At 44.4% G+C, this 23,854-nt stretch overlaps 1 protein-coding gene across 2 annotated transcripts in view; it reads right to left on the bottom strand.

The window, feature by feature from the left end:
• acaca (acetyl-CoA carboxylase alpha) overlaps positions 1-23,854 on the bottom strand; it is a 284,054-nt gene that overhangs the window by 121,858 nt on the left and 138,342 nt on the right. For both annotated transcript variants that reach the window (XM_085965017.1, XM_085965018.1), the window contains 6 exons: positions 22,312-22,353; positions 16,836-17,051; positions 11,732-11,887; positions 10,851-11,054; positions 6,037-6,192; positions 3,339-3,479 (listed from right to left, as the gene is read on the bottom strand). In XM_085965017.1, coding sequence (XP_085821143.1) covers positions 3,339-3,479; positions 6,037-6,192; positions 10,851-11,054; positions 11,732-11,887; positions 16,836-17,051; positions 22,312-22,353 — 915 coding nt within the window. The remainder of the gene's footprint in view (positions 1-3,338; positions 3,480-6,036; positions 6,193-10,850; positions 11,055-11,731; positions 11,888-16,835; positions 17,052-22,311; positions 22,354-23,854) is intronic.

The raw sequence follows: 23,854 nt of genomic DNA, 5'->3' as shown, positions 1-23,854 counted from the left end.
ATACCAGAGGTCAGCTCGGCTCAGAGGCAGCACCCTCAGGTCAGAGTCAGAAGATCATGGATTCAGGTCCCACTCTAGGATTTAAGCATATAATCTAGGCTGACCCTTTAGTACAGTACTAAGCAAGTGCTGCGTTGTCAGAGATGTTGACTTTCAGATGAGACTTTAAACCAAGGTCCCGTCTACCTGTTCAGGTGGATGCAAAAGATCCCATGGGACTATTTGAAGAAGAGCGTGAGTTTTTCTGGTGTCTTGGCCAACATTCATCTCTCAACAAACACCACCAAAAATGAGACTATCTGGTCATTTATCTTATTGCTGTTTGTGGAACCTATCTGCGGCTGCCTACATAACAACAATGACCACACGGAATTGTACTTAATTGAATGTGAAGGTGTCCGGAGGGCGCTAAAGGCTCTACGTAAATGCAAGTTCTTTCTTTCTTTAATCTTTATTACTGAGGAAATAAAAACTGGTTAAAACTAAGCAACAGCATAGAAAAGAGACAAGTGTTGAATATAGTGTTAAGAAAACCTGCTCATGTGTGTTTCTGGCTAAAGGGACTCCTCGTTCTGCTTGCCCTGTAAACAGTGATCAGCCTAACGGGTACAATTCTCATATAGGTTGAAATTGCCTTGTGCCATATTAATAATGAATGTATTTGTACAAAATGCCTCTGACCACTATTTTAGGAAAAGTGGAACCCATTTAAAATAAACAGGTCAACACCATCATTAAACTAGGGCGCAAAGGAATTTCATAGACACATTTGTAGCTAATATCAAGTACATGTTCAATCTAATTGCGCTCGTAATATTGTTTTGTACAATATTTCTGTTTTTTCCTCATCAATGATACATAAAGCCCTGCAACCTTTGAAGGGTTAAACTTGCACTTTTTTATCCCCCTTCTGATTTTTCTATCAAAAAATGCTGCTCTACTCATTAATTACTTCACTGGCGGCATAAACTAAACTCTATTTTATAAATGAGTTCTTTCCACCTAGAGCCTCTCTCTTTAATTAGAACACCAAATCCTATTTTGGAGTTGTTGAGATGTTACAGTGCTGCATTATATACCGTTTGTACAGCTCCAGACAGAGCAAACAGTACATGCTCAAGTCCAGGCAGCGCGGCGCGGCTGGTAATTTCAACCAGGAGCAAGCCCCGCTCCTTGGGGAATTGTCCATTTTCTCAGTTTTCATCAACTGCAGCACAGAATGGAAATTGTGCGGCTGGGTTTAGTCCTTCACAATGCAGACTGCACTTGGACATGGGATTAATATTAAAGAAGTACTTAAGGGGATACACACACACACACACACACACACACACACACACACACACACACACACACACACACACACACACACACACACACACACACACACACAAAAAGGGTCGAGAGTTTGAGGAAACTATTGGAAAATTATGTTGTGCAGCTAAGATTTAAAAACCTCAAACTAAGTTACTAGTTTCCTATAGATTACAACAAGAAAATAAAAATTAAGCCTAAATTTTGCAATGCTGCCCAACTGTGCCTGAGCCACAAGCAGTGAAGCAAATTCTTTTAGGAACCATTGTAAATAAAACTCGGCATTTAGAAATTATAATTTTGCCCCAATACAAAAAAGGATCGCGATCATGGTAAGCAGGAGGGGTAGAATTGGGGTGGGCCTCCTGTAAATCCACTGCCGAGGGGGATATAATTTCAGCGATACCTCCAATGTTTTTTTGATGACAGTCTTTCACAGGATTATTTGGCCCATTTGCTCTCATTCTTCTAGGAAAGCAAATCCTACTAAATCCCCATTTAATAATATTCTCAGGGTCCCGTAACGCCCAAATACTAGGCCTCTCGTCTAACCCCCACCCAAAAAGTACTTAATTGGCTGGAAAGCACTTTGCGACGTCCCGAGGTTGTAAAAGGCACTATATAAATGCAAGTTCTTTCATTCTTTCTTTCGTGACCATAAATGCAAAACTTTGCAATCACCCAGGTGTGGTACTGATCGTCCCAGGTTCGATAGGTGGTCTGTGCTGCGTTAACTGGTCTCAGCCAGGGCATCAAGGGGGGGCATAAAAATTTGCCTCAGTGCCCTGGACTTGGGAGGGGAAACTCTGCTGGAAGTGCGTATTTGTGAATGTCTGGCGAGAACAGGATTGGTCTGGTCATGCATTTCCCCCACCCCTGGGTGAACAGCTTGCTAACACTCATCGCCAGGGCTCACACATGAAGATTTATCTGGGTGAGATACTGGAGGGTTTTAGGCATCTGTGGAACCAGGCCCCAGCAAAGAATCAGCACCTTCAGCAGACAATGTTCCCTGTAATTTTTTTTGGTGGGGGTGGGGGCGGTGCATGGCCCCTTTAACGGGCTGTGCGGCCCATTCAAATTGCACAATTTTCTATTCAAAAGCCGGTGACTGGCCTGCGTGGGACCTCCAGAGTGCTGCGCGACCTCGCAGCTCAACAAGAACAGTGCCAGAGTAATTTTAATACCCTAGTTCGCTGGGCAACAGAGAAAACCCACTGGATTTGATTTTTTAAACCTGTGGTACTTTTTAGAACGCTAGTTAATATGCCCCATTAAATTGCTGTTTGTGCCATTTCAACAAAACCATTTAAAGTAAACTGGTTAACAATCGAAGTAAATTATGCAAACAGGGATATGAGAGGAACTGACGAAAGGTCATCGACCTGATACGTTAACTCTGTTTCTCTCTCCACAGACGCTGCCTGACCTGCTGAGTATTTCCAGCATTTTCTGTTTTTATTGCAGATTTGCAGCATCCGCAGTATTATGTTTTTATATGAGAGGAACTGATGGGATTAAGGTGCAGAGAGTAAATTAAAACCTCTTTAAATTTGTATAAATTCTTTTGTCACAAAAAATGCATTTCAATAAAACTGGCAGCAAGTAAGCAGAAAACTTGCATTTTTATAGTGCCTTTCACATCAAGATGTTTCAAAGCACCTCGCGGACAATAAAGTACTTTTGAACTATAGTCACTGTTGTTATATAGGCCAACGTGGCAGTCAAATGCAAATAATACAAATTGTGATCAAACGCAGGTAGCATTACCTTTCCGTACTATTAAATTTAAAAAAAACTTGCATTTTTATAGCTCCTTTAACATTTTAAGGATGTCCCAATGCACTTTACAAACGAAGAGCAACTTTCTGAAGTTCAGTCACTGCTCGTTATATCTGCAACTGTGGCGACCAATTTGTGCTCAGCCATTTCTTGGCTAAGTGGCCGTGGGCTCGTCATTTGGCCAAGTTAGATAAATAACAGGACTACGGCTGCAGCGTACTTTCCAGTTTCTTTACACTTACCTCATTGCCTCCGGGAAGCCTGTTCAGCTGTAATAGTTGACCTTGACTGTCCAGTACCAGCTCGGTGAATGTCAGCAGCTCTGCGGGCGGGGAGGGTAAATAGGCCTGCACTTCCATAGAGGTCCATAGTTTGATTAAAGACTTTAAAAAAAAATTCAACAAAAAGAATTATTTAAAGTTACAAATGAAAAAGAGGTGAGCTGTTATACATAAATATTTAAATAACATATAGGTGCATGCTAAGGAACTGTTATATAGTGCTAATATATCATAAAGATATTTATCAATTACTTAGGTGACGTTCCTCATTCATACTGTTACTTCCCTTTAAGTTTTAATGTAAGCAGTCACACAACACCAGGTTATAGTCCAACAGCTTTATTTGAAATCACAAGCTTTCGGAGCGTTGCTCCTTCGTCAGGTGAAGTGGAGAAATGCATAAAGACACAGCTTATATAGTCAGAGAATCATGTCAGATGTTTACAGGTAATGTTTCCAACTGCCATTTATCACACCTCAGCAGAGAGATAATCACAGCAATCAAAGGTGTGAATGGTGTCCAAACAGGTCAGTCAGCCAGCCTGGGACTGGACATTTTGTTTAGAACTCCCGGTGAGCTGCCGGGGAGGCAGTCGGGATGCTACAAGTGACTGCAGCTCCCATAGGATGAGGGAGGAAAAAATGAACTAAGCTTCCTGCTCCACATCACTAGCCAGTGACGCCTGCTGGAAATGCGCATGTGGATGTCAGGCGAGAAGATGATTGGCATCAGCTGTGATGCCTTCACAGTAAAATATCCTGGTCGCTGTGGAGACTTGCATATGAATGATGGACGCCTGGGGAGGTGGCACTGGAAAGCAATCGCGCCCAGCAAGGGGAGAAAGGGAGCGAAAATGGGAGAGAAACAAAATACCCTTAAGACAACAACATGAAGTTCTGCTCTTGACGACTTTTTGACTAGGGAGCAATGTTCCCTCTAATTTTTTTGTTTCCTGCCCGGGACCTTTAAATTTGTTGCGAGGCCGCCGCCGCCATATCTCTTCCAGCAGCAGCGCTGGTGAGCAGCCTGCGCAGGACCTTGCGATTGGCTGCGCACCATAGGGGAAACATTGCTGGGGAGCCAATCACATTTAAGGGATCAGTGGAATAGACCCTCACAATGTCACCTCCAGAGGGGCGCCACACTTAGCATCTCCTCCCAGACTATCTTGAACTAGAATTTTTAAAGTTTGCAAATTTCTACACGGTGGCCACGGAGAATATACGGCATAGGTTCATCAGGATGATGCCAGAGATTGGAAACAAGTTATGAGGAAACGGTTTTCACTGGATCAGAGATGGCCAAGAGACACAGCAGAGGTTATTAAAATTATGAAGGGTTTTGATAGTGAATAGGGAAAGAACATTTCCTCAGTTAGGGAGCCATCCATTTAAAATTGTCAGAGTGAGGAGATTAGGAAAAATGTCTTTACACAGTGTTGTTGGAGCTTGGAATGCTTTGCTATTTGGCGTGGTTCAGGGAGAGACCACTGAATCATTTGAGGGAAAATTCGATAAATATTTGAAGCAGAGGAATTTGCAGGACTGTGGATAGAGGGCAGGGCTTTGAGATTAGTTTTGGATTGCTCAAGCAAAGGGCGAGCACAGACACGATGAACCAAGCAGCCTCCTTCTGTGCTGGAAATTGCTATCGTTCTATGCAGGGCTGAGAAACATCAAGGTACAGACATATCTTTATAACATTTAGAATCGCCCCCATTAGCAATTCTCCCCTATCCTGGACACATCAGCTTTTTGCACTGGTACAGTTCCATGGAGGATGTGCTCTACAGCAATCCCCCAAAATGGCCATTATTCTTATGTGATCCTTGATAGGCAGTGCCATTCAGTGTTTTTTGGGGGTTCTGGGCAGGTGGGCAGGGAGAGAGAAGGAGTGCTTCACAGCCGAGCTTGATCCTGTCCTCACCCGTGTCCACAAATAAGCACTTTCAGTAAGGGCCTCTGGAAAGTGATCAGAAACAGGGACCTTTGGAGGATACCCACACCATCCCCCCCCTTCCCTAACACAGGGACACGATTGCCAATTGCAGTGCCTCTACCACTGTCCCGGCTGGATTCAGCTAACTTGGCATGGAGCAGGGACCCTCCTGGTCTATCTGGTTCAGTTACTCATTCAATAATCCGGTCATGCCATTAGAGGAAATTATGTGACGATTAAGTAGAACCCTAAAGCATCAAACAGTTTCCTTTTAACCAACATATAATCAAACTGAAGACAGTCTATCCCTGAATCAATAGTCAGGTCTGATGTAGATGTCTCATCACAAAGAAACCACCCTTCAAAGATCCTCATTACAAATCAACATGGTGTGAAGGTCCGTCATTTTAAAATACAAATTGAACAAAAAATACATAGACAGAGCAAAAATAGGAAATTATTAAAACAAATAAATAATTGACACCAGGGGGTAAAATTTGGGCCATAATAATCATCTCACGGTTCAGATAACATTTTTAAAAACCTGCTGTTGTTACCTAAACACCTCGATTCAATGGCAACTCCTGTAATGCACTTCCAGAGATTCAGTATACTCTGTATCTGGGTTTGTTAGAGGCACAAACAGTTTCAGCTCAAACCTACATCGCACAATAAAGCCACCATCACAAAAACAACAGCATTCCAAAGTGCCAGGTTTACCTGTCGGAACATTTCAGGCAAGTCGTACACGTATGTCGTTCCAAGGGACTGGGCTTGAAACCTTTTGGACTGCAATAAGTCTTTGGTAACATAGGGTGTGTTGATCAGCATTCCGTGTAATGGTCCCTGTTTATCCCCATAGGCCTGAAACATGATCTGTTATCAGAAGACAGAAAAGGTGAAAGATTCTTTATCACCAGTCATCTGTTTTATAAATATGTCAGCTCCCATACCCTTAACAGAAGCTCTGTCAGTGCTTTTAAAAGACTTTTGAACATGAAGTAACATTATTATCGAGGGTAACGGCGGCACCTTTTTGTGGAGGAGCCGAGGGAGTATGCCTTCCCATTCTTCTGGAGCGACATTCTCAAACACAAACCAGCCTCAACTTCACAAGTTACTTTACATTCTGGAAAGTCTAAATTGAACATTGCTGGAAACACGTTAATTGGAGCACTGCAATTATTAGTCAGATATTAGCCAGATTAAAACTAGTCATTTGCTGTTGCTGTACTCTGAATACATTGAGATTCAGAAATTATCCAGCTTTATTTAGGTGACTGCATTAAGAAATTAAGGCAGCATATTCGGCTCTCTCTTTAGTTAAAGACTCCTGTAGTACAGTATACAGTATAGATGCCTGTGCAACAGTGTTACTGGCCATTTTTGCCACTATTCTATAGAAATGGGACCACTTTTACCTAATCGTGCTTGAAAGAGCAACAATGTAATTCTGCTTTCAAAACAGAACGTGTTGAGTGTGCACAAGAATTCGAACAGCTTCTGAAAGGGAAAGGCAGGTTAACCCTTCCTTTACAACCCTTCAACAGAATTCAGTCTACAAAAGACCTACGCATCCTTATGCTAATCAACTTGCTGTATATTTTCAGCAGGTTCGGCTTTTTTGTCAGATTTCACCACAGTTTTTTTTTCCCCCTCTCTCATTCTGTTCCTTTGAGAGTCGGACCATGGGCTTTTCTTGAGCGTGCATTGAAGCACACGGTGATAAGTTGCCGCGTGTTGCATGTTGGGGATTAGCGGTGTGTCTCTGAAGGAGCCACGATAGGCATCCCTGCCATAATCCATTGCTGTTGTTGCTGCTGGTATCTTTCATCAACAGCCGGCCTCGAAAGCAATCAATCATGCATACGAGTGGTCTCCGAGGAATCTTTCCAAAGGCTACCAGAGGTTACCCACACAAACATTCTAATCTCCTCTTCCACTGTATTACCTAGTAGTCATTTCTCTGACCTCTTTTGTCATTTACAATACATAATGAAAATGAAAGTTTTCACCAGGAAAAAAAAGTCTTATTCCGCACAATTACAAGGGGGGAGAAAAAAACAAGTCGTGGCATTATTTACTGACAAGAAAGGGCTTGCCTTGGAGCCATTGTGATATGAGTTAATGTAATCAAGCTGTACAAAGAGCCACGGCAACTGTGGTTAAGAATAGCAGGTACCACTAAGAGAACGCAGAAGATTAAATCACTCCTTTTGCCCCCATCTCCCCCCGCTGAGGCTGTTGGACGTACGCTCAGTAATTTCATTACCATAAACTCAATCAGAAGAATATCAAAGAAAAGGTCAGGCTGCAAATTACAAAAAGCAGAATTCAACTTTTTTTTTCCTCCAGCACAGAATCTTCCAGTTTCTCAAATATTCAGAAATTAAAATGATGGATACCAGGTTGGTTTAAAGAGAAAAGTAAAATGTATATTTTTATAGAGGGGATGACAATTACTCCATCAGTGGTCGGGGGATTGGAATGCTACCATAACACATCTGCAATGTGGGCGTGTGGGGTTAGGGCAGCATTGATTGATGTTCTGGTACATTGTGCAGAAAGGCTCGGGTTTAACCTGATGGTCTTCCACTCAGCCTGCCACTAACCTTCCACTGTCATCTTCCACTCTTGGGAAGTAACAAAGTGCCACACTCCCAAGCATTCGCTCAAATTCTGCTCTTCCACTTGCCTGGCTTGCCTCCTGTGATGTCACCAATGCCCCTGTTGATCTTTTCCACAACCATCGTGCTTTCACAGTCAACGCTCTTTCCCCCCTCAGATCTAGGGCAGGCTCTCGGCCTCGCCACTTCCCCTGATAGAATAGCTACATCAATGGCCTCTGATCCACAGGCCACAAGTTCAAATGCCCTCACCATTTGAACAGCCTGATTGTTCATTGCCAGATCTAACTGAATCACCTCAAACTGTACCATCACTTCTCTCTTTGGCCAAAACTGTGCACTATTCGATCAGAAACAATTCTAAATAACTCAAAATGCAACTACACTCCCACCTCTCCTTACTGCAATCTGGTTTTTGCCCTGCTCAGTCTGAAACTGCACTGGTTAAAGTCACAAATGACATTTTGTGTAACTGCAGCCAAGGCTCTCCATCTTTCCTTATCTCTCTAGCCTTCTCTGCTTCCAACACCATTCCATTCCACCTTCCTCCATCTTTCTTTTTCAGTCCACTGCCATGGCACTGATCTCTCCTGGTTCCACTTAAACCTGTTGGAATGCAGGTACAGGAAACTTTGTGCTATCCGGCACCGACGGGACCGAGCTGCTGCCGTTCCCTCAAAACTGCCGGACACTCCAGAGCTAATGTTGAAACATCAACAAACCCTGTTGCTTAGCAACAGCCTCTAAACAGTCGGCAAGCGTCTCTGTAGCATCTCTAGCTGAAGCTGTTGCTTAGCTACAGACCTTGCAGAGCTTGACTGTTCAAAAAAAGCAAAGAAAAGAAACGAAAAGAATAAAAAACGGCTCCTGATTTTTGCCGGTGGCTCCAGCTTGCCGGACGGTTCGCCTCCGGATAATACAAAGTTTCCTGTGCTACATTGCCTCCAACAGCTTCTCCTGCACAGTCAACTCTGGTGTACCCCACAGGTCTCTCCTCTTCACTATCTGCATGCTACCCCATGGCAACATTATCCGAAAGCACAGATGTGTGATGAAACAAACCCAGGTTTATATCTGTCTCATTCAACCAATAGCTGTTGCTACACTCCTACTGCCATCAAAACCCAGTTGAGTCAACATTTCCTCCAGCTTGACATTAGCATCCAAAGCCCTTCCCTTTTGGCAACCACCGTCACTTATACGTTCCCTGACTCCATCAGCCTCCCCGGCTGCCACATCATGCTAAATCAAAAGGTGCAAAATCATGGCATACTGCTCAACTGAGCTCAGCATCCTTCCCACATGTAATCTAAAAGCAGGACTGCTTTCTTAGTTTCCACCCCTTCCTTTTCCCTTCTGCCCAAGTCCCCTCCATCACCACTTTGAGGCTCGACTTCCCTAATGCTCTCCTTGCCACCATCCCTGCCTCAATCCTCCACAAGTTTCAGCACATTCAAAATTCTGCAGCCCACCTACCTCACCCACACCCAGTCCTGCACTCCCATCAACCTCATTCTATCCAAGCTCAACGGCTCTCAGTGTCCCAAGGAGCCGACTTCAAAATTCTCATCCTTTTTCTCAAATCATGCCTCACCTTACCTTAATGATCTTCCCCCGCTTAATGTTCCCACACACACCGTCTGCTCTTCGAACACTGGGCTTCTGTCTCCTGCTCCCTCCACTTCACCATTGGTGGCTGCTTGTTCAGCCACTCTGCTCCGGCCTGCTGGAACTCCCTGCCTAGTTCCATCCACCATGCCACTTCCCTCCCTTGCTGTTAAACACCTGCTCAACACCCTTCCCTTTGACTCTGCCTTTGGTCCCGCACCCTAACCCTCCCCATTTTTCACTTGCCCCACTCCTGCGCAGGCTTGGCCAACACAGCTCTCCCGCAGCCAATCTCCAACCTAATTCCAGCCTGACTTCTCACCAAAATTAGATAAATGATTCCAAGGTCAGAAAAATGGCCAGGGTTGATGGGACAGACATCCTGTCATGCAGGAGGTACACCCCAATTCTGCAAAAGTGGTATATATCTATATCTTTCTTTGCAGCACTTTTTCAACAAGCTTCAGAAAACAAGGGCTGGATTTTGATACTGGAGGCGTGGCCACAACTTTTGGGGTTGTAGTCCCGCCTCCATCGAGTTGTGGCCAACCCACACGATTTTCACTTGATTGACCTTGTTGAGCCCGCCCAGCGGGCTCAGCAGGCCAATTAAGGGCCACCCGGCGACGTCACAGATTGACATTTCATCAGTCAAGAGCTTTTGACAGATGAAATATCAGCGTTTGACAGCTCTTTGAAGCTGTCAAATACTGACCATCTGTCCTCTAAGTTAATTCCTTCCTCTCAGGCTGATTTAGAGATCTCTCCAGAACAGAAAGCTGAATGCTGCAGATTTTGACAGCTGGCGGCCATTCTGCTTTCTGTGCCAGTGAGATGAGGGACACCAGAGACCGGAAGGAAGGCTGTAAAGTTAAGTAAAACTTAAACACTTTACACACACCAAACACACTTACCTCTGCACTCATGCACCCATCACTCACCTGAACACCGGACATCTCGAACTTTCCAAGCCCTTCAGCCCGACGGTCCGCCTCGCTAACTTGGCATGGTTTGGAGCCATCGGGAATCCCACACTTCAGGGATAAAAATAGGGATTAGGCTAAAAACTGCCTGTTAACAGGCAGTTAATTGGCACTAATCCTCTTCCTGCCTCAGGGAGCTGGGTCCCAGCACAAGTCGGGTATCCGCCTCCTTTGAAACTGGCATGGAGGCGGGATGGGTTCGTGCCCCCTGATTTCATGATTTTAAACCTCCACACGCCTCCAAGGACCAATGAAAATCCTGCCCCAAGACTCTAACTTCCATTATTTAAGTGAGTTAGTCGTTAACTTCTCGTACCTGTCCGGTCCTGGAGTTCGTCACCTCCTTGTACAGACTGATATCCAAGTAGTAACCGGACTCGTTGGTCAGGAAGAGCCTGACTGGAATGGCCTTCCCAGTGGGCGTCAAGCGAATATTTATTTTCAACTCGGCCTGCAGCACACGGAGCTTCCAGAGACGACTGCCATAACGCATCACCATGCTGCGTACAGACTCTTCTATCTGGAGGAAGGAACAGAAACAGAGCGCTCAGGGCCCTCATCCATCGCAGGATTACTGAAAATAGCCACTATGCCAACATGTACCTGCCCCCCACAACGCAAGTTAGAAACATACCATCTGCATCAAACGTTAGAATCAGATTCTACACTCAGAAATTACTTCAATCTGCCCCCTCTGAATTTTCTCTCTCCATCTCCTGAAGGTAGTGGCTTGTGCTCGAGTAGGATTCCACGGTCCCAGCAGGCCTCTGGCTACCATGCCCGAGTGACCATTATTAAATTGTGAACCTGGACAGTAAGTGTTGACAAGGTTATTTGACTGCAGGGCTGAATCCTGTCCTCACCCAAAACTGGCACCTTCCTGCAGGGGCCGGGGTGATTATGGACCGCAATAAAGGACCGGGATCTCTGCTTAATATTTTCATCTAGCCCATGCATGTTGAGGCCATTGATGCATCCCAACTACTGCCTGGCTGAGATCATAACTGCATTTTCAGAGATCATAAGACACCCATTGCCATGGTTTTAGTAGCAGGTTGGACACGCGTGCACTACTGGGTTATGGCACAGCGTCATCAGTAAACCAGTGCACCACAAAATCATACCACAAACCACCCGAGATTCAGATTGTGATTTACTTCTTCACTTTGTCAAGAGAAATTCAAAGACAGTGCCTACCTTCGAAGGATCCATGATGACAGTGGGAACAAAGTTGAGGAAGATATGGTTGCAGTCTGTTCGAACATTAGTGTTGTTAAATGCCACTTCCAGCTCATCCATAGCCTCCAGCAGCAAACGTTCACCCTCATTCTGCAGATACTCAAAGGAGGCTTCCTACAGACAAGATTAATATCACTGTAAAAGGTCTTTGACCATTTTACTAAAATAACTCTTTAAAAAAAAATAAAAAAAATCCAAAGCTACATCTTAGACCACATACAGTAACATCTGAAATAGTCTGAATGCCTCACACAAAGCTCAGACTAGAACAATTAACAGTTCACTAACAATCTATTCTTCCTCCACAGCATCAATGAAACATGAAATTTATGGTTTTATCCTTACTGTAATTGACTCGCACCAATGCTATTGATGCCAAACTCCCTTTGGGCGGTAGTTGCCCTTGGGTGCCTCGGATGGGAAAGCGCTACCGATGGCTAAAGTAAACCAAAGAAATCATTGTGGACTTCAGGAAGTCTAAAGGCGGAAGTCACACCCCCATCCACATCCATGGGGCTGTGGTGGAAAGGGTGGACAGCTTTAAGTTCCTCGGAGTCCACATCACGGAAGACCTCTCCTGGTCCCTCAATACCTCCTCTCTGATGAAGAAGGCCCAGCAGCGCCTATATTTCCTAAGGAGGCTGAAGGGATGTAACTTGTCACCCCTGATCCTCTCTAACTTTTACCGCTGCACAATAGAGAGCATCCTGACGAACTGTATCAGAGTATGGTATGGCAGCTGTAGCTACCATGACCGGAAAGCCCTGCAGCGGGTAGTCAAAACTGCCCAACGCATTACCGGCACCCGGCTACCGACCATAGAGCACATATACCAGAAACGCTGTCTACGGAGGTCACGGTCCATCATCAAAGACCCTACCCACCCCAGCCACAGTCTGTTCGCCCTCCTGCCATCTGGGAGACGCTACAGATGCATTCGCACCCGTACGACCAGATTTAGGAACAGCTTCTTTCCCAGGGCTGTCATCCTACTGAACTCCACAAATAAACTCTAAAGCCTGCACATCTGCCAATGCACTTTATTATGGTTATGTTTATGTTAATGTATTACAAGCCAAATGTATGTTGAATGTTTAAATGTCTTAATCTAAATGTACATTCTCGGGAGCCGCAAGCCTACATTTCGTTGTACTGCACTTGTGCACTAACAATGACAATAAAAGTTGATTTGATTTGTAGCTGCTGGCACTTGTGTTGGCTCTGCTGTTTTGATTCCAGATTGACAAAGCTGCAAATGCAGTTGATTTAAGATCATGTTTGCAATGTTTTCACAACATTTGCACACATTACAACGGATCTGGCACAATGATGGAACTGTTTCCATTGGCACGTTAGAAACTTCCGGAAGGTCCATGCCAAGTTCGAGCTGCTGTGGAGTTTTGTCTAAAGAATTTTCTTTTGTATATTTGTGGTCCTTCAATATGGAGGCCAACAGTTATAAAGAATGGAAGAACGTAAAGCACTTTCAGGTCACAAGCAGCACATGAAACACAGCTTCCCCTCCAGGTATGCGCTTCTACCCTCCCCCCAGAAGGTTCCTACCTTGCCAAGAATTGATAGTTGGGATGAAATGAGTGGTGACATGATGTGATTAACATGCAATGCCCTAGAATAAAGACTGGTGTTGGTTCAAACTCTGCTCCATTCTACTCCCAATCTGAGCTCTGCTGAGCAGGATAGCACTGAGTGAAGACTGTACCTCACCTCAGTAGTTGCATGGGGGAAAGCAGGTAAGTAAAGAGCAGAGGATGTCAAAAGGCATCGCCTAGTGGCTAATTACAAGAATATTGTTCGCGAGGACATGTCCTTTTGTGTGTCAGGCCAGATGGATGAAGAATAATGGGAAAAAGAAAGGGAATCAGATTCTCCCCAATGTTTCAGCACGTTTAGCCAATGAGTGGCTGAGCCCAACATTCGCTTCCTGGCCTGAGCTGAGTTAGCTAATCTAATCTGGAAGAGGGCACACTTCAACAGGTCGGATAAAAATCAGCCAGGATTCCCTCTCCCAACCACTATCCAGCAACCCCTGATAGAAGTACGCATGTGGACAGCGGGGAGGATAGCATCAGGCTTGGCTATGGTACCCTTGTGGTGAAATGTCCTAGTGATACTCAAGTGTGGAGGCCCACACTCAAAAAATAAGGTCCACTCAATTAAATGCGAGAACGTAACTGGCATCTCTGTAGCCGTATCCCATCAAGGAATTGAATCCTTCAGAAAAGGAGTGGAGAAAATTGGCAATAAAAAAGGGACGAGCTCCCCATGGAAAATAGAAAATTAAAGAGAAACAAATTCAATTAAAATCCCATACGTTAGACACAGTTAAACAGAATAAAGAAAACAGTAAGAACAAAGTCGGCACAGAGCAATATTTTTCTCAATTAACTGTGAAAATAATTAAACCAGTCGAATTTTTAAAAACAAAACTAAGGTCACTTTTAATCATTGGCTATAAAAAAAAAACTTATTTAAATCAAAAAGCAGCTGCCCTTAAATACAGGTTTGTGCCATTTGGAATCATATTGCTTAAAGCATCACAGGACTTTTAATTAATGTGCTACCTGCTCGCACAGTTTTATGCTTGTTCAACTTTTCTAGGAGGTTTTTCAAATTATGTGAAAAATCATATTAAGTGAAATAGACCATCAAAAATTACATTAAAATGCAGTAAAATAAAAAAATGACTTGGGAGGTACATTAACATAGTAGAGTGCTGTTCAGTATTATAGCATACAAAATAACTCAATGCGATTTCTATCGAAGAAGCACATCAGGTTTATTCCAAGATTAAAATGGTCAAAACTCAAGGATTTGAGGCCCTTCCAGGCTGATTCATTGACGTGGCCATCTCCTACGATCCTTCAACACCACATCCCGATACCACCCCCATGTAACCCCACTGCCTTCTGCATCCGTCCTTGGGGTGGGGGCTCTCCAAGTCACTTCCAAACTCCCAACTATCCGGCCTTTGGTCAACAATTCCCCACAATACCTTTGCAGTTGTCAATTTATTCAACCACTCCCCCACCTCCAATGTCCTTGTTTGCTGCAAAATCTTAACTCTCTCCCATCTCTGCCATTCCCCCGATATGGCCATCGTATTTGCTCCCTCAAGTTCAAGGGGTGCAGGCTTGAGCATATCTGGTGCACAAATAGCTTAACCATCCATCGCCAGATCTGGCTGGACCACACCAAATGTTATTAGGCCTCACTCTCCTGTGCCAAAATCACCCACTACTCCAGGATCACCCTGGAGAGCAAAGATAACCCCCAGCTTCTTTTTTCCAACCACCAACCTGTTTCCTTAAATCCCTATCCACTTCCACCCTCATCTCCAACATGGATTTGTCACTAAGGTTGAGGCTATCCATTCGGCTGTCTCTGCTGCTTCCCCACTTCCTACCAAGACAAACTTCCCGCCCCAGCTCCGAAACCACGACTCCCTACAGTGTCTCTCTCATCTCGTCCATGAGGCCCACCTCCTGCTCCCTTGACCCCATTCCCACCTGGCCCTCATGCTGGCTGACATTGTAAATGGTTCCCTATTCTCAGGCAATGTCCTCCTGCCTTTCAAAACTATCATCCCCCACCCCTTAAAAAACCCTTTCAAAATACTGCCCCATCTCCAATCTGCCTTTCCTCCCCAAAATCCTTGAATAAGCTGTTAACTCCCAAATCTGTACCCATCTTTCCCGAAACTCCCCATTTGAACCTCTCCAGTCAGATTTCCGCCTCTGCCACAGCATTAAAATGCCCCCTAACCAAAGTCAGAAATGACATCCCCGGTGACTGTGACCGTGGTGCACTGTGCCTCTTTGCAGCCTTTGACACAGTTGACTACACTACTCTCCTCCATTGTCCAATTCAGTGGGACAATTCTTGCTGTATTCCAATCTTACCAATGTGACCTTAGCCAGAGTATCTCTAGCAATGGCGTCTCTTCCTGTCCCCGCACCATCACCAGTCTATCCTTGTGCCCCCTCCTTTTCCTCATCTACATTCTGTTCCTTGTGGGGGCGGGGGGGGGGGGGTGGAATTCAGACATGGGGCCATCTTTCATATGTATACTGCCAACACCCACACCTCACTCGACTCCTCCTAGATGTTGTCATACTACTTGTCCGATATCCAGTCTTGTACGAGCTGCAATTTCTTCCAGTTAAACATTGGGAAGATGAAAGCCATTGTTTTCATTCCCCACTTATAAAAATCCGTGCCCTCAGCACTGATTCCATTCCCCTTTTTGGTCACCGTCTCAAGGCGGAATCACACTGTTCGCAATCTCAGCATCCAATTCGATCCGGTGCTGAATTTCCAATCCCATATTCTCTCCATCACAAAGACTTTCACCTCCGTAACAGACCCTGCCCCGACCCCCACCTCAGCCCACCTGCTGCTGAAACCCTCATCCATGCCTTTTGTCAGGCTCACCTACTCCAATGATCTGTAGCTGGCACCCTATCTTCCACCTGCTGTAAACTTCAGCTGATCTGAAACTCGATCATCTGTATCCTGTCCTACACCAAAACCTGTTCACTCATCATCCCTGCTCTTGCGGATTTAAGTTGGCCCCCAATCCAACTATGCCTAAAATTTGAAACTCTCATCCACGTGTTTAAATTGCTTCATGGCCTCACACCTGCTTTATTCAGCAACCTCCTCCCTGCTTTATTCAGCAACCTCCTCCACCCCTACAAATTCTCCCAGTTCCTCTATCTCTGGTGCAGCATCACCGCCCGTCACCCCCCCCTCCCCCCTCACAAAAGCTATGCTTTCAGTTGCCTAAGCCCCATACTTTTGGATTCCCTCCCTAATCTCCCCACCACCGCGCAACCCCCCCCCCCCAATCCCCCCCCAATCTGTGCACCTCCCGCTCCTTCTTTAACACCCACATCTTCAACCAGACTTTGTCACCCCTTCGAATATCTTATTTTCTGGCTTGGCATTGATTTATTCCTTACGTTTGCAGGAGGTTCTTTGAGACGTTTTGCTACGTTAAAGGTGCTATATAAATGCAAGTTGTTGCAGTAGGCTGACTCACCTTGGTGACTAAGTCCGAGTGCCGAATAATGGCTCGTACAAAGAATCTATAGTCGGTCACCTCAATCCCAGCCTCCACCTTGGCAGCGCCTAAATACAGGTGCATTTTGTGATTGGCGCATGGCATTGCAGTGAGGTCAAAATTCCGCATTCGATTCAGCTCCAGCTGGAAAGCCAGGGCAGGCTCCAGATGTCGGTAAATCCGGTCTTCCTGAAACTGGAAAAACGAATGAAATTGAATCGGAGTTGCACAAAGACTGAACCAGTATAACTCTTTACTGTAAGTGTGATTGAGAGAGAGAGGGACAAGAAAGTGTTTTAAACTGAACGAGTCGTCATATTATCTGCCAAGATATTGTCAAATTCTAACAAACATCATAGCATTTTCTAAAACTTCAATCACCACCAGTCTGATATGAACTCTAATTCCACCAGCCACAAATAAGTCAACGCATGAAGCTGCAACCAATCCAAGTTAACACATCGCATCCTCAGGACAACCTGCTTTAAATAAAAGCTTCACATTCTGCTACAAACCCTCGTCATTAATTCTGCACTAAAACCAACAGCATGAACTGGGTGGCTAAGTTTACACCTCATAATTTATTTACAACGCAGGGTTTAACGCACAAGCCTTAATACAGAAAAATCTATTTCACAAAGTAAGAGGACTCAATTGCCCTTATGCACCCTGATGTAAGAAAACTACTAGGCACTTGGTCTAAGCGTTAAACAAAGCTTTAATCAACTGTTTTACAACATGGAGGTCTAGTTGTGTCCTTCACTAGTTCCTGTTGAGAATGTCCTGTGCAAGCTGGGCCCGTGCCCGAGTATTTATACTCTCCCTGGGCGGTGCCACCCGCAGGCCGCTCAGTATTATTTCATAAGTCTTTCTTTCATGAAAGACTGATTCATGTCACACCCCACTGTGCCATTTGATGGAGCTTATTTTATGCTAGGACATTACATATCTCAAATCTGGACTCATAAAACGCTCGGAGGTTTTATGTTATTCCCGTGCTGTGCGTTCTAACCTTATAAACCAATGCGTGTTAGTTTTGAATTCATGAACGGGTTTACAAATGACATGTTTTCAAATAATGGATCTGTTATTCCGTATCCTTTTCTCTACACCGTGGTACTTATGCTGCAACACAAATATCCTTCAATCCAAACTGCCGAGGAACTGTATTCTGTGATATTCTTGCTCGTTTCGGAATAAGATTCCAGACACACATCCCACCTGCACCTTCTGCTTCTCCAACACTAAATTACTGCTGCTCCCACCTTCCCCGCTCCACCATCAGTGGCCACTCTTTCAGTCACCTATCCTCCCCCCCCCCCCCCCCTTGCGCAATTTCATCCCAATTGAGGTCTTAAAATAGGTTTTCAAAACTACTGGAGATACTTGGAAAGAGAAATATGCCAACCGTATCATTAAGCATTTGCTTCTTTTCAGGTGGGGGGGGGGGGGGGGGCAGGGAAGACATTTCGTGTTAACTTCTGAAAATATTGTGTGTATTGATGAAACTGGGAAGAGGGCAAAGGCTGTTGACCACTTGACTTCTGATTAATACGCATGTTTATTAGCAACACTTCCTAGATGGAAAATTGCAAATTTCAGCTACATCTTCAAGAACAATGTAGCTGATCCAGCCAACTTGGAGCTTAATAGAAAATTACCATTACACAGAACAAATTGCTGGCTAAGTTGTGCCAAAACTGCGTTCCTGCATACACAGGAGCAGCAGCACCAACTCCCGCTAGATATCGGAGAAAGGATCAGAGGGAGTAGGCTTACATGTGGTGTGCCATGACATTTAAAGTATCTGAAACAAACAGCGATCTCTTCCACCCCCTCACCCAGACAGCTGTGGCTCAGTGGGTAGCACTCTCGCTCAAGTCAGAAGGTTGTGGGTTCTAGTCCCACTCCAGAGACTTGAGCACAAAAATCTAGGCCGACACTCCAGTACAGTACTGAGGGAGTACTGCCGTCTTTCAGATGAGACGTTAAACCGAGGCCCTGTCTGCTCTTTCAGGTGGGTGTAAAAGATCCCGCGGCACTATTTCAAAGAGGAGCAGGGGCGTTATCCCCGGTGTCCTGACCAATATTTATCCCTCAACCAACATCACTAAAACAGATAATCTGGTCATTATCACATTGCTGTTTGTGGGAGCTTGCTGTGCGCAGACTGGCTGCTGCCAATTATAACAGTGACTCCACCTCAAAAGCACTTCATTGGCTGTAAAGCACTTTGGGACATCCAGAGGTCGTGAAAGGCGCTATATAAATGCAAGTCTTTCTTTCTTTTCTATGGGCTGCGGAATGAAGAATGATTAATACAGAAACAGAGAAACGTGTGCATCCAGCGCCAGAAAATGTAGCACAACAGTCATTAAATTGTGTGCGGTCTGTGCTTTTTACAACATTCTTGCAAACTAGTGAGGTTTGCTGTGATATTTCATACAAAAATAAATTTTCATTTAGTTGGATAGTTTTCAAGAAATGTCTGAAGGGCTCTTTTTAATTAAAAAAAAAAAAAAAAAAAAAATCCCAGCCCGCACTACAGACAGCTCAGCTGGTTAACCGAGCAGGAGTTATATAGACCATGGGAGAGGGTGCAGAGTAGATTCACTAGGATGTTACCTGGGCTGGAGCACTTCAGCTATGAAGGAAGGCTGGACAGGCTGGGGTTGTTTTCCTTAGAGCAGAGAAGGCTGAGGGGGGACCTGATTGAGGTGTACAAAATTATGAGGGGCATAGATAGGGTAGCTAGAAAGGAACTTTTCCCCTTAGTAGAGGGGTCAATAACAAGGGGGCATAGATTCAAGGTAAGGGGCAGGAGGTTGAGAGAGGATTTGAGGAAAAACTCCCTCACCCAGAAGGTGGTTGGAATCTGGAACTCACTGCCTGAAAGGGTGGTAGAGGCAGGAACCCTCACAACATTCAAGAAGCATTTGGATGAGCACTTGAAATGCCATAGCATACAAGGCTACGGACCAAGTGCTGGAAAATGGGATTAGAATAGACAGGGCTTGATGGCCGGCACGGACACGATGGGCCGAAGGGCCTCTTTCTGTGCTGTATAACTCTATTACTATGAAAGCCCCAAATACAATTTTTGCTCTCTGCTAAGTTGTCTGATCAACCAATTGGCCTCAGCACCCCTGGCTGAGTGAGGTGGGAAGGGAAATATCAAGCAGGCTTTCCGTTCCTGATCAGTGTCAGCAGCCCCTGCTCGAATCATGCATACCGATTCCCAGCAAAGATAGTTCGACCCCACCATTGGTTGAATAACTTGGCAAGACTTACAGCCAAGGCTCACACATTAAGAATAACCCTTCCCCAGCATCAGTCAGAACCTTCTGGATAGAGGGACGAGTGAGGGAATGGGGGGGTGGGGGAAAGAGAAACAGATCAACAAAAGGTAAAAGGAACCCCTCGCCCAACAAACTGGTCACAAAAATGATCCACAATGCACAGAGGCAGGACGGTTTTGTAATTTGTTACAATTTGCCCTTTCAACTAGAAGCAAGGATGAACTGACAGGGTAAGAGAGGCTGCCCAAGAACATTCAGAAACTCCTAAAGTCTGTCCTAACTGTGTGAGGCTTGTGCAGGCTTGACAGCCGGAGGATCAAATCCATTCTGTGCTAGTCATTCCAAACCATCCATTATGTGCAGCTGCTACGAGACCTGGGTGTCCTTGTGCACCAGTCGCTGAAGGTAAGCATGCAGGTGCAGCAGGCGGTTAAGGCGGCAAATGGTATGTTGGCCTTCGTAGCGAGAGGGTTTGAGTACAGGAACAAGGATGTCTTGCTGCAGTTATACAGGGCCTTGGTGAGACCACACCTTGAGTATTGTGTGCAGTTTTGGTCGCCTTATCTGAGGAAGGATGTTCTTGCCATGGAAGGAGTTCAGCGAAGATTCACCAGGCTGATACCTGGGATGGCAGGAATGAAGTATGAGGAGAGATTGGGTCAATTGGGCTTGTACTCGCTGGAGTTTAGAAGAATGAGAGGGGGTCTCATTGAAACTTATAAAATTCTGACAGGACTGGACAGACTAGAAGCTGGAAGGATGTTCCCAATGGTTGGGGAGTCCAGAACCAGGGGTCACAGTCTAAGGATAAGGGATAGGTCATTTAGGACAGAAATGAGGAGGAATTTCTTCACCCAGAGAGTGGTGAACCTGTGGAATTCTCTACCACAGAAGGCAGTAGAGGCCAATACATTAAATATATTCAAGAAGGAGTTGGATATATTTCTTAAGGCTAAAGGGATCAAGGGGTATGGGGAGAAAGCAGGGACCGGGTACTGAATTTGGATGATCAGCCATGATCGCATTGAATGGCGGAGCAGGCTCGAGGGGCCGAATGGCCTACTCCTGCTCCTATCTTCTATGTTTATTTGTTCCTTCCCCACACCAGGTAATCGCTGAGATTTACCTCAAACTCCTCACTTCAGATCATAACCATTGCTCCCATTCTTTCAGACAGCAGTTGCTGGTAATGATGCTGCTTTTGTCATTTTCAGCTCCTCTGGACCCATCTTTTGTTTCTTTACTTGTCCCATTACCACCCCTTTTGCCTTGCACCATCATCCCTTTTGTCATTTAATCACTCTTGCCTTCCAACCCTGTTCTTTCCTCCCCTCCCCGCTTTCCTGTACTTGCTTAATTAAAGCTGGTTACATCTCTAACTTTTTCCAGTTCTGATGGAAGTTCATCGACCTGAAACGTTAACTCGATTTCTCGCTCCAGAGATACTGTCTGGCCTGCTGAGTATTTCCAGCATTTTCGGTTTTTATTCCTCACTTCCCGCCTCGTTTCCATACATTATATTAGCGACTATACTTCAAAAATTGACCGTGGAGCACTTTGGGATTTCTTACGGTCGTGAAAGGCACTATGTAAATGCAAGGTTTTTCCTCCTTTTATTTCTTTGAGGATCAATACGAAATCATTTAAACTGTTTATATTCCAGTTCACTGATGAGAGCCTGCCAGTGCTGAAGGTGCGTGCCTTCCTTCAAGTAACTGCCAAACTGATTCAGTGGGTAGATTTTACCCTGCATTTTCAATGTATTTGATTAGATCAGAATTTAAGGCCCCCTGTTTTTAAAAACCATCTATTGCATTACTATTCTGAAAACAAAAAAACTGCATCAAGTAGACTTGGCAAAAAAACCCAGGGGAGATGAGGAGTAATTTAAAAAAAAAAATTTTACACAGCGAGTTGTGGTGGTCTGGAATGCACTGCCTTAAAGAGTGGTGGACGCAGATTCAATAGTAACGTTCAAAAGGGAATTGGATAACTACTTGGAAAATATGCAGGGCTATGGGGAAAGAGCAGAGGAGTGGGACTAATTGGAGAGCTCTTTGAAAAAGCCGACACAAATAAGATGGGCCAAATGGCCTCCTTCTGTACTGTAAGATTCTATGATAGGAGATGAAGTTCAATTCTGCTGTGTGCCTTACCTTGTCTCTTGATCGGAACGTGAAGAACTTTGGGAATTCTCTCTGTGTAAAAGAGGGGTGACAGGAGAAAAAAAAAATACCTTTAAAATTCCACGTTAAGCGTCTGTGACCAACACGTAGACGTACAAGAGGACAGTAAAAAAAAAGGCATCAAGCACCGAAAAGAACATAATAAATCACATTTAGCACCCATAGAATTACACTGGATCAAGCCACTGAGAGTATTTCTGGAGAAAGAAAGATTGCTCCAGCAGCCATAAAAATAAATTCATTAACATAGTTTTGCTTCTTCCAGAACAATAAAAAAAAAAGCAGCTTTTAACGGTTTATTTCTCCCTTCAGACCTGGCATTATTGCTTTGCAAATGCAACTAGGCTGATGCAATTGTTGGGGTAATGGCTGAGATATATTTAATGGCTGAACTGCCAATTTCCAGGAAAATATCATTGCCATATAAAGGTACTGCTGCGTTAAAAACTGAAATCAGTGCTACCTAATGTCTGTTTTGGGGAAAGGCTTTTCTTTTTTACCCCCCTCAAGTCAATACCAGTTACATCAAATTGAACCTGAATATCCAGCTGTGCCTATGGAGGTCATTAGCCCCTGCTGTGGCAGAGCAGCCAGCCATTACTTAGACAATCATAATAATGTGCTTAATTTAACTGCGCAAGACACCCTGGAACTCAGGAAATTTGAAAACGAGTAAAAAAAAAAAAAAAATTTTTTTAGCTTGTTATTACATTGATAATCAGGTTAAATGGCTGATAAGAGAGATTACATAATTATTGGACCAGCTATGCACCCCCCTGCCCACTTCCCTGTGGTGCTTATTACAGAGACAGTAAATAAAATTAGTAAGTATGGTATCTGTGGATTGTTTTATTTGTTAATGAAAAGAAAAGTGCATCAAGAGAGAAAGAAATTGCATATGCATTTTACATTTTCACGGAGAATCCATTCAAAATTAATCTAATGAACAGAAGACAAATTCTCGAGCTGGTAAGAACTCAGCTACACATTGGCATTAGGAACACTGGAAGTCCACCCACTGGGCCACTTGTACCTGACACTAACTGGAATATCCAGCCTGGTTGGGTCTCTCCTCCATGCAAGTAAGACACAAAGTGAAATATAGCACATTAAATAGTTAAAAGTGCATTATGCAAAATTAGGAATGAATGCATTCCATCGTGTTCATGTGAAACTCCTCTGTCACAGGTTGTAAGTAAACTGCTTAACACCGCTGTTAAAATAGTAGACAAAGAAATTTCATGAGAAGATATCATACAGCGCAATTTTGGCCCATTAAACTCTGGGTAGCGGTGCACAAATTCACTGCTACTTTTGTGTTGTAAAAAAACCAGGCAACGTGGAAAGGGATAGAAAAAAATCACAATCAAAAAACAACATGCTTTGATAGCTTGAAGTTTTAATGTAGATCATTAAAAAGAAACCAAGAGAGACCCTAATTGCCCAGGATTGACAAACTGTGGAAAAATACCCCGATTTAAAGCTGAAACAAAAAGACCTCTATATCAGCACC

This window comes from Somniosus microcephalus, chromosome 22, assembly GCF_052327205.1.
Source record: "Somniosus microcephalus isolate GS21.2 chromosome 22, FLI_Smic_1.0, whole genome shotgun sequence".
Lineage (NCBI taxonomy): Eukaryota > Metazoa > Chordata > Chondrichthyes > Squaliformes > Somniosidae > Somniosus > Somniosus microcephalus.
Note: the sequence above shows the minus strand (reverse complement) of the source record. Positions and strands in the feature narration are given on the sequence as shown.